Here is a 12,164-nt window from a genome sequence, read left to right on the forward strand (position 1 = left end):
GATTTGACCATTGAGTTCTGGTCATTTCCCAACCAATATTCTACAACACAAATACAACGTTGAAACACGCTTTTTAACATTTATTCAACATCAGGTTGACCATTGAAATTTGGTCATTTTCCAAACACTGTTTTACAACACAAATACAACGTTGAAACAACATGCTTTTTGGCGACGTTTACTCAATGTCAGGTTGTGACGTTGAGTTGACCGTTGAATTCTGGTCATTTTCCAACCAATATTCTACAACACAAATACAACGTTGAAACAACATGCTTTCTAACGACGTTTAATCAATGTTGGATTCTGACGTTGATTTGACCATTGAATTTTGGTCATTCCCCAACCAATATTCTACAACACAAATACAACGTTGAAACAACATGCTTTTTGACGACGTTTATTCAATGTCAGGTTGCGACGTTGATTTGACCATTGAAATTTGGTAATTTTCCAACCAATACAACACAAATACAACGTTGAAACAACATGCTTTTTGACGACGTTTATTCAACGTCAGGTTGTGACGTTTATTTGACCATTGAAATTTGGTCATTTTCCAACCAATATTCTACAACACAAATACAACGTTGAAACAACATGCTTTTTAACGTTTATTCAACGTCAGGTTGACCATTGAAATTTGGTCATTTTCCAAACACTGTTTTACAACACAAATACAACGTTGAAACAACATGCTTTTTGACGACGTTGAATCAATGTTGGGTTGTGACATGGATCTGACCATTGAATTTTGGTCATTTTCCAACCAATATTCTACTACACAAATACAACGTTGAAACAACATTCTTTTTAACGTTTAGTCAACGTCAGGTTGTGACATTGATTCACCATCAAATTCTGGTAATTTTCCAACCGATGTTCCACAACATAAATACAACGTTGAAATAACATGCTTAATAACATTTGTTCAACGTCAGGTTTTGATGTTGATTTGACCATTGAATTTTGGTCATTTTTCAACCAATATTCTACAACACAAATACAACGTTGAAACAACATGCTTTTTACCGTTTATTCAACGTCAGGTTGTGACGTTGATTTGACCATTTAATTTTGGTCATTTTCCAACCAATACAACACAAATACAACGTTGAAACAACATGCTTTTTGACGACGTTGAATCAATGTGTTGTGACATGGATTTGACCATTGAATTTTGGTCATTTCCCAACCAATATTCTACAACACAAATACAACGTTGAAACAACATGCTTTTAATTGTTTATTCAACGTCAAGTTGTGACGTTGATTTGACCATTGAGTTCTGGTAATTTCCCAACCAATATTCTACAACACAAATACAACGTTGAAACAACATGCTTTTTGACAACATTTAATCAATGTTGGGTTCTGACGTGGCTTTGACCATTGAATTTTGGTCATTTTCCAACACAAATACAACGTTGAAACATGCTTTTTAACGTTTATTCAACGTCAGGTTGACCATTGAAATTTGGTCATTTTCCAAACACTATTCTACAACACAAATACAACGTTGAAACAACATGCTTTTTAACGACGTTTATTCAACGTCAGGTTCTGACGTTGCTTGGACCATCGAAATTCGGTCATTTCCCAACCAACTACCTGGTCTCAATTTAGAAACACAACTATTTTGCAACATTGTTTCAAAGTCAGTTTTAAATAACACATAATCAACGTTGTATCAATGTCTGGGATACGCCCCACTCTTTGGGAAAATTGCAGTCTCCAAACCAACCTAAGATTCTGATCCGGACTGAGATTTGGAACCCAGAACCAGGTGGTAGTGCGGTACACATGCCCCACCTAGCAAGACCTTGGACAACGATCTGTTTGGAGAACTAAGACAAGCAGTAGTCACTAAGTAGAGTGATGATGCAGTGATGATGTGGGGGCGATGCCGTGACATTGTTTCAAAGCACGCGGCCTTCCTCTAATATCTCCATCATTCTTACCATAGGGCGTGATGTGTGCACTTAAAACCTCATTCTCATTATTTCAACTCGGCAGCTGGAATCTTGCAGAGTTCGTGTACAACCGAGGTAATTGTAGTTCCTCGTTGATGTTGCCGGTTGTAATGTTTGCTTCCGACTTTGAAACTGAGTTGGCCAAACTCTCTCCGTACACAGCTGGGGTTTATGGTGCGTTTTGTCGTCTGTTGCGCCCTAAAAAGTGTTAATACTATAAATATTGTAGTTATTGCACAGCAGCTGTTTGATTCTAGAATACATCTGAGTTGTAGTTTTCATTAACACAGTCGCGATCAAAAGTTTACATACACTTGTAAAGAAGTTCCCAATCATTTCTACAACTCTTGTTTTTTTTGTGATAGAGTGATTGGAGCACATACTTGTTGGTCATGAAAAACATTCATGAAGTTTGCTTCTTTTATGAATTTATTATGTGACCAAATCTGCTAGGTCAAAAGTATACATACAGCAATGTTAATATTTGCAGGTTTCACTGCAATAAGGCACTTTTGGTAGCCGTCCACAAGCTTCTGGTTGAATTGTTGACCACTCTTGACAAAATTGGTACAAACAGCTACATTTTTGTTTCATCCGACGTCACATGGACAAAGATAAAACCTTCTGGAGGAACGTTCTGTGGTCAGATGAAACACAAATTGAGCATCTAATGTCAATTAATTTTTATTGACAATCTAATGTCAAAGTATTTTATTGACAATTTGTAATGCCAATGTATTTTATTGACAATCTGTAAGGTTAATGTATTTTATTGACAATCTGTAATGTCAATATATTTTATTGACAATCTGTAATGTCAATATATTTTATTGACAATCTGTAAGGTTAATGTATTTTATTGACAATCTGTAATGTCAATATATTTTATTGACAATCTGTAAGGTTAATGTATTTTATTGACAATCTGTAATGTCAATATATTTTATTGACAATCTGTAAGGTTAATGTATTTTATTGACAATCTGTAAGGTTAATGTATTTTATTGACAATCTGTAATGTCAATATATTTTATTGACAATCTGTAAGGTTAATGTATTTTATTGACAATCTGTAAGGTTAATGTATTTTATTGACAATCTGTAATGTCAATATATTTTATTAAAAATCTGTAATGTCAATATATTTTATTGACAAACTGTAAGGTTAATGTATTTTATTGACAATCTGTAAGGTTAATGTATTTTATTGACAATCTGTAATGTCAATATATTTTATTGACAATCTGTAAGGTTAATGTATTTTATTGACAATCTGTAATGTCAATATATTTTATTGACAATCTGTAAGGTTAATGTATTTTATTGACAATCTGTAAGGTTAATATATTTTATTGACAATCTGTAATGTCAATATATTTTATTAAAAATCTGTAATGTCAATATATTTTATTGACAAACTGTAAGGTTAATGTATTTTATTGACAATCTGTAAGGTTAATGTATTTTATTGACAATCTGTAATGTCAATATATTTTATTGACACACTGTAAGGTTAATGTATTTTATTGACAATCTGTAAGGTTAATGTATTTTATTGACAATCTGTAATGTCAATATATTTTATTGACAATCTGTAATGTCAATATATTTTATTGACAATCTGCATTGTCAATGTATTTTATTGACAATCTGTAATGTCAATGTATTTTATTGACAATCTGTAATGTCAATATATTTTATTGACAATCTGTAATGTCAATATATTTTATTGACAATCTGCATTGTCAATGTATTTTATTGACAATCTGTAATGTCAATGTATTTTATTGACAATCTGTAATGTCAATATATTTTATTGACAATCTGTAATGTCAATATATTTTATTGACAATCTGTAATGTCAATATATTTTATTGACAATCTGCATTGTCAATGTATTTTATTGACAATCCGTCACGTTTCACGTGTCAGGTAAATCGTAATAAATGGGGCCATATTAATCCCCTTCCTACTGTAGTTCACAAATGCTCTTAATGTGTGGGAGTAAATGTGTTGTTTACAACTTTTACTGACATCGAGTTTATATGCTTTTAGGTCTGTGCTATAAAACGAGTAAAACACCACTATTTGCTGTTCTAAATTTGGTTGCAATCCTGTGCTTTTTGAGGTTAAGGTTACAAGGACCACTGAAAAAATGTATCACTAATTCATAAAGTAACGAGGTGAACTACTTATTTGAAAAGAAAATAATAATAAATGAATGCTTTGTTTTTATAAGTATGTTACGATTGCCTCCACTGACAGAGAGTGACCCCGGAGGAGGGAGCCAGGACCTCCAATGGGCTCCGAGTGTCTTCCAGCAGATCTTCCAGATACTCATCGGGTGAGTTGTCGTCCGTAGCCACATAAATGTGTCATCCCACGTCACCCCCAGATCTGTCCTATCACGTGTTTTTCTATATTAAACTAATCCATCTCCGAGCCCTCCAAAAAGTTGAAAGTGCACATCACCGTCGGGCTCGGCAATGTTGCGTCGCCCTTGGGCGGGCTAAAAAAAGATGAGGAAGGGGCATAACTATGTGTGTTGGCACACCTGCTTAAGATAGGAGTGACGCTGGTACCGACGGTTCTCGCTGCGTGACGCAGACCTCGGCCCTGGGAGGTTCTGGAGCTCGTATCATAGCACCGCTGTTGCTCAACGGCCGTACTGAGACTTTAGTCACAATTTATTATGTCTTTTTTTATTTAACTGTTTGACCGCTTGTCAACAGTTTCTTGAAAACCAGAATTTATCAACCATCAATGAATTTTAGCGAAAATCTATTGTCAATGTATTTTATTGACAATCTAATGTCAATGTATTTTATTGACAATCTGGAATGTCAATGTATTTTATTGACAATCTAATGTCAATGTATTTTATTGACACTGTCATGCCAATGTATTTTATTGACATTCTGTAAGGTAAATGTATTTTATTGACATTCTGTAAGGTAAATGTATTTTATTGACAATCTGGAATGTCAATGTATTTTATTGACAATCTAATGTCAATGTATTTTATTGACAATATAATGTCAATGTATTTTATTGACAATCTAATGTCAATGTATTTTATTGACAATCTAATGTCAATGTATTTTATTGACAATCTAATGTCAATGTATTTTATTGACAATCTAATGTCAATGTATTTTATTGACAATCTAATGTCAATGTATTTTATTGACAATCTAATGTCAATGTATTTTATTGACAATCTGGAATGTCAATGTATTTTATTGACAATCTGGAATGTCAATGTATTTTATTGACAATCTAATGTCAATGTATTTTATTGACAATCTAATGTCAATGTATTTTATTGACAATCTAATGTCAATGTATTTTATTGACAATCTGGAATGTCAATGTATTTTATTGACAATCTGGAATGTCAATGTATTTTATTGACAATCTAATGTCAATGTATTTTTATTGACACTGTCATGCCAATGTATTTTATTGACATTCTGTAAGGTAAATGTATTTTATTGACAATCTGGAATGTCAATGTATTTTATTGACAATCTAATGTCAATGTATTTTATTGACAATCTAATGTCAATGTATTTTATTGACAATCTGGAATGTCAATGTATTTTATTGACAATCTAATGTCAATGTATTTTATTGACAATCTGCGATGTCAATTTATTTTATTGACAATCTAATGTCAATGTATTTTATTGACAATCTAATGTCAATGTATTTTATTGACATTCTGTAAGGTAAATGTATTTTATTGACAATCTGGAATGTCAATGTATTTTATTGACAATCTAATGTCAATGTATTTTATTGACAATCTGCGATGTCAATTTATTTTATTGACAATCTAATGTCAATGTATTTTATTGACAATCTGTATCGTCAATGTATTTTATTGAAAATCTGCAAAGTCAAAGTATTTTATTGACAATCTGTAGTGTTGATGTATTTTATTGACAATCTGTAATGTCAATGTATTTTATTGACAATCTGTATTGTCAATGTATTTTATTGAAAATCTGCAAAGTCAAAGTATTTTATTGACAATCTGTAGTGTTGATGTATTTTATTGACAATCTGTAATGTCAATGTATTTTATTGACAATGTCCAGGTATTTTATTGACAATATAATGTCAATGTCATTTATTGACAATCTGTAATATGTCAATGTATTTTATTGACAAATTGTAATGTCAATGTATTTTATTGACAATCTAATGTAAATGTATTTTATTGACAATCTGCAAAGTCAATGTATCTTATTGACAATTTGTAATGTCAATGTATTTATTGACATTTTGTAATGTCAATGTATTTTATTGACAATCTAATGTCAATGTATTTTATTGACAATCTAATGTCAATGTATTTTATTGACAATCTGTAATGTCAATGTATTTTATTGACAATCTGCAATGTCAATGTATTTTATTGACAATCTGCAATGTAAACATATTTTATTGACAATCAGCAATGTCAATGTATTTTATAAAAAAAAATATCTGTCCCTATTTTGATCGGCGTGTGTGTGTAAAAATTTTTTTCATGTGCGTATTTAGATGTGTATGAAGCCGGGACCCTCTACTGGCAAATATACTTTATCAAAATTTTATATTTACCGCTTTTATTTTGCGAAAAACGGCAATGGAAACGCAGCTACAGACAAATCCTTTTACACGTTCAAATCGCTGTACAGACAGACAAGTCGTACACAGTAGGAGTGTCGCAAAAGTCACGTGTGACGCAACCGCCAGTAGAGGGTTCCGGCTTCACACACATTTAAATACAAAAACACTTCTTTTTTTTTTTTACACTCACGTCGTTTGAAATACGGACAAACATATTTTTTTTACACACACACAAATCATAATATGGACACACAGATATTTTTTTACACACAAATAAATCAATACGGACAGGCAGATATTTTTTTTTACACAAACTAAATCATAATACGGACAGAGATATTTTTGGTACACACAGACAAATCATAATACGGACAGGCAGATATTTTTTTACACACCGACAAATCGTAACACGGACGGACATTTTTTTTTTTTACACACAAACAAATCATAATACGGACAGACATTTCTTTTTACACACAAACAAATCATAATACGGACAGACAGATATTTTTTTACACACAAACAAATCATAATACGGACAGACAGATATTTTTTTACATATAGACAAATCATACTACGGACAGACAGATATTTTTTTACACACAGACAAACCATAATACGGACAGACAGATATTTTTTTTTACACAAAAAACAAATTATAATACGAACGGACATATTTTTTTTTTTTACACACAAATAAATCATACTATGGACAGACATATTTTTTTACACACAGACAAATCATACTACGGACAGACAGATGTTATAACACACAAACAAATCATAGTACGGACAGACATATTTTTTTTTACACACAAACCAATCATAATACGGACAGACAGATATTTTTTTACACAAAAACAAATCATAATTCGGACAGACATATATTTTTTACACACAGACAAATCATAATACGGACATACAGATATGTTTTTACACACAAACAATTCATAGTACGGACAGACATTTTTTTTTACACACAAACAAATCATAATACGGACAGACAGATATTTTTTTACATACAGACAAATCATACTACGGACAGACAGATATTTTTTTACACACAGACAAATCATAATACGGACAGACAGATATTTTTTTTTACACAAAAAAACAAATCACAATACGGACAGACTTATTTTTTTTTACACACAGACAAATCATAATACGGACATACAGATATTTTTTTACACACACAAAAATTCTAATATGGACAGACATATATTTTTTTTACACACAAACAAATCATATTACGGACAGACATTTATTTTACACACAAACATATAATAAGGACAGACAAAAAATGTTTTACACACAGACAAATTATAATACGGACACACAGATATTTTTTGTACACACAAAGAAATCATACTATGGACAGACATATTTTTTTACACACAGACAAATCATAATACGGACAGACGGATATTTTTTTTACACAAAAAAAAATCATAATACGGACAGACATATTTTTTGTACACACAGACAAATCATAATATGGACAGAGAGATATTTTTTTTTACACACAGACTAAATCATAATAGGTAAAAACAGATTTTTTTTTTTCACACAAACAAATCATAATACGGACAGACAGATATTTTTTTACTACAAAGACTAAATTATAATACGGAAAAACTGATATTTTTTTACACACAAACAAATCATAATACAGACAGACAGATATTTTTCTACACACAGAAAAATCATAATACGGACAGACAGATATTTTTTTACATATAGACAAATCATACTACGGACAGACAGATATTTTTTTACACACAGACAAACCATAATACGGACAGACAGATATTTTTTTTACACAAAAAACAAATTATAAAACGGACGGACATTTTTTTTTTTTTTTTACACACAAACAAATCATAATATGGACAGACATATTTTTTACACACAGACAAATCATACTACGGACAGACAGATGTTATACCACACAAACAAATCATAGTACGGACAGACATATTTTTTTTTACACACAAACAAATCATAATACGGACAGACAGATATTTTTTTACACAAAAACAAATCATAATTCGGACAGACATATTTTTTTTACACACAGACAAATCATAATACGGACATACAGATATGTTTTTACACACAAACAAATCATAGTACGGACAGACATTTTTTTTTTTTACACACAAACAAATCATAATACGGACAGACAGATATTTTTTTACATACAGACAAATCATACTACGGACAGACAGATATTTTTTTACACACAGACAAATCATAATACGGACAGACAGATATTTTTTTTACACAAAAAAACAAATCATAATACGGACAGACTAATTTTTTTTACACACAGACAAATCATAATACGGACATACAGATATTTTTTTACACACACAAAAATTCTAATATGGACAGACAGATATTTTTTTTACACACAAACAAATCATAGTACGGACAGACATTTATTTTACACACAAACATATAATAAGGACAGACAAAAAATGTTTTACACACAGACAAATTATAATACGGACACACAGATATTTTTTGTACACACAAAGAAATCATACTATGGACAGACATATTTTTTTACACACAGACAAATCATAATATGGACAGAGAGATTTTTTTTTTTTACACACAGACTAAATCATAATAGGTAAAAACAGATTTTTTTTTTTCACACCAACAAATCATAATACGGACAGACAGATATTTTTTTACTACAAAGACTAAATTATAATACGGAAAAACTGATATTTTTTTTACACACAAACAAATCATAATACAGACGGACAGATATTTTTCTACACACAGAAAAATCATAATAGGGACAGATATTTTTTTTACACACAGACAAATCATAATAACAACACACAACATAAAACACACCCACACGACTCTGATTACACACACACAGACACACACTTTAGCACACACACACACACACACACACACACGTGAATTAGATTACACACGCACAGATTGAGATACACATTTGCAAATAACTTTGCTACAATAATAATAATAGTCCGGAAATTACAAAACCCAAAACCAGTGAAGTTGGCACGTTGTGTAATTCGTAAATAAAAACAGAATATAATTGAATAGACTGCAAAGACAAGATATTTAATGTTTGAAATAATTAGATAATTATTAACTTAGAATTTAATGGCAGCAACACATTGCAAAAAAGTTGTCACAGGGGCATTTTTACCACTGTGTTACATGGCCTTTCCTTTTAACAACACTCAGTAAACGTTTGGGAACTGAGGAGACCAAATTTTGAAGCTTTTCAGCTGGAATTCTTTCCCATTCTTGCTTGATGTACAGCTTAAGTTGTTCAACAGTCCGGGGGTCTCCGTTGTGCTATTTTAGGCTTCATAATGCGCCACACATTTTCAAAGGGGGGGGGCAGGTCTGGACTACCGGGTACTACCGCACTCTTTTACTACGAAGGCATCGTTTTGCTGAAATAAGCAGGGGCGTCCATGATAACGTCGCTTGGATGGCAACATATGTTGCTCCAAAACCTCCGCATTAATGGTGCCTTCACAGATGTGTAAGTTGGGCACTAATACACCCCCATACCATCACAGATGCTGGCTTTTCAACTTTGCGCCTTGAACAATCCGGATGGTTCTTTTCCTCTTTGGTCCGGAGGACACGACGTCCCCAAACAACTTGAAACGTGTACTCGTCAGACCACAAATGCACAATATTGAAATATTCTGACACACAAACGGACCGTAATAGAGGATGACAAACTACCAGTGGGAACCGGAGATGAAGGGGGGTGCCCCCGTCGTTTAGGGGACCAACATAGGTGATTGACTCAGTGGGATAGCAGCCGCCAGCCACCCTCCTAAAATAGCCGCCCCAACGTGGGGGGGCGGCAGCTCTGATAAAAATCAGCTGTCACGGGCCGAGGCCATCGGAGTGGCGAGTGTCAGAGTGGAGTGAAAAGGCAGAGAGAAGGCAGGCAAATACCAACACAGAGCCATCACCCGATTGAGCTTCAGTGAGTATTTTTTATATATTTTGAGTATTAACCATTATAATGTATTTTTTTTACTAAACCAAACATAATTGTTGTTTTCCTAAAGTATACTATAGTTACAATTATTATATTTTGTTCTTTTTTTGTCATTCATCACTGCTTGATCTTCATGCCGCATATTATTTTTTACTGCATCATCTACAGTATTTGTTTATTTTTCCTTAATAACTTTACGTATTCTAACTTATTTTATATTATTTACTTATTACCAATCCATCCAGCTGACTTCGAGCCATCACAGTTAATACTTATTGTATTTTTTTCTTATTTTATCAATCCAATCCAATCCACTTTGTTTATATAGCACATTTAAACAACAAAAATGTTTCCAAAGTACTGCACAACAATATTAAAAACAATATTAAAAACAATAATCAAATATTATCCTTAGCTCCACCAATGACTGAATAAAAACAATAAATAAATAAATATAGAACCAATATAAAAACAATATAAAAATAAATATTATTTAAAACGATTTTAAAGGGAAAAACCAATTAAAACAGTAAATAGAAATCAAAATTTATTAAAAAAAACAAAAAAAAACAAAAAACACATCAAGTCTTATTAAATTTTATTTGTCATCTATATTTTAGCATAGTTATCTATTTTTCCTCTTTTTTCATTCCTATTTCCTTACATATTAGTATTTTATTTTTCTCAATTTTATTTAAATTTTTTCTTCATCCATTCATTGGTACACAATCTATATATATATTTTTCTCTAAAGCGTGATGACACCAAAACACAGGAAGTGAACAATCTCTAAATAACAACATGTAAACAAATAAAAGATTTCGGTGTCAACTAGGGCTGTATTAGTATAGTACCGTGATACAAATTACTCATATTCGGTACTATACCGCCTCTGAAAACACCGGTACAATTTTTCGTGGTCCCCTTTATTTAGAAAAGTATCGAAAAGTACCGAAAAGTATCGAAATAATTTTTGTACCGGTACCAAAACTATTTGCTTACATATTAGAATTTTATTTTTCTCAATTTTATTTTTCTTTTTTCTTCATCCATTCATTGAGACACAATTATTTTTTTCTCTAGAGAGTGATGACACTAAAACACAGGAAGTGAACAATCTTTAAATAACAACATGTAAACAAAAAAAAATGTTGGTGTCAACTAGGGCTGTATCAGTATATTACCGCGATACTAATTAATCATATTCGGTACTATACCGCCTCTGAAAAATACCGGTACAATTTTTCGTGGTCCCCTTTATTTAGAAAAGTATCGAAAAGTACCGAAAAGTATCGAAATAATTTTTGTACCGGTACCAAAACTATTTGCTTACATATTAGTATTTTATTTTTCTCAATTTTATTTTTATTTTTTCTTCATCCATTCATTGAGACACAATTATTTTTTTTCTCTAGAGAGTGATGACACTAAAACACAGGAAGTGAACAATCTTTAAATAACAACATGTAAACAAAAAAAAATTTAGGTGTCAACTAGAACTGTATCAGTATATTACCGCGATACTAATTAATCATATTCGGTACTATACCGCC

At 31.7% G+C, this 12,164-nt stretch overlaps 1 protein-coding gene across 3 annotated transcripts in view; it reads left to right on the top strand.

Annotated features, from left to right (window-relative positions):
• The first annotated feature begins 2,053 nt into the window (after window positions 1–2,053).
• The window catches only part of xirp1 (xin actin binding repeat containing 1), a 34,815-nt gene continuing 24,704 nt past the window's right edge, over window positions 2,054–12,164 (top strand). For 2 of the 3 annotated variants that reach the window (XM_062070300.1, XM_062070299.1), the window contains exon 1: window positions 10,517–10,596. Coding sequence is in view for 1 of the 3 variants with exons in the window: in XM_062070298.1 (XP_061926282.1) it covers window positions 2,145–2,147; window positions 4,239–4,317 (82 nt within the window). In the remaining 2 variants the exon portion in view is untranslated. Of the gene's footprint in view, window positions 2,148–4,238; window positions 4,318–10,516; window positions 10,597–12,164 lie in introns of those variants that run through there. The other variant, XM_062070298.1, reaches the window with a different exon arrangement.

This window comes from Entelurus aequoreus, linkage group LG14 (genome assembly GCF_033978785.1).
Source record: "Entelurus aequoreus isolate RoL-2023_Sb linkage group LG14, RoL_Eaeq_v1.1, whole genome shotgun sequence".
Taxonomy (NCBI): Eukaryota; Metazoa; Chordata; class Actinopteri; order Syngnathiformes; family Syngnathidae; genus Entelurus; species Entelurus aequoreus.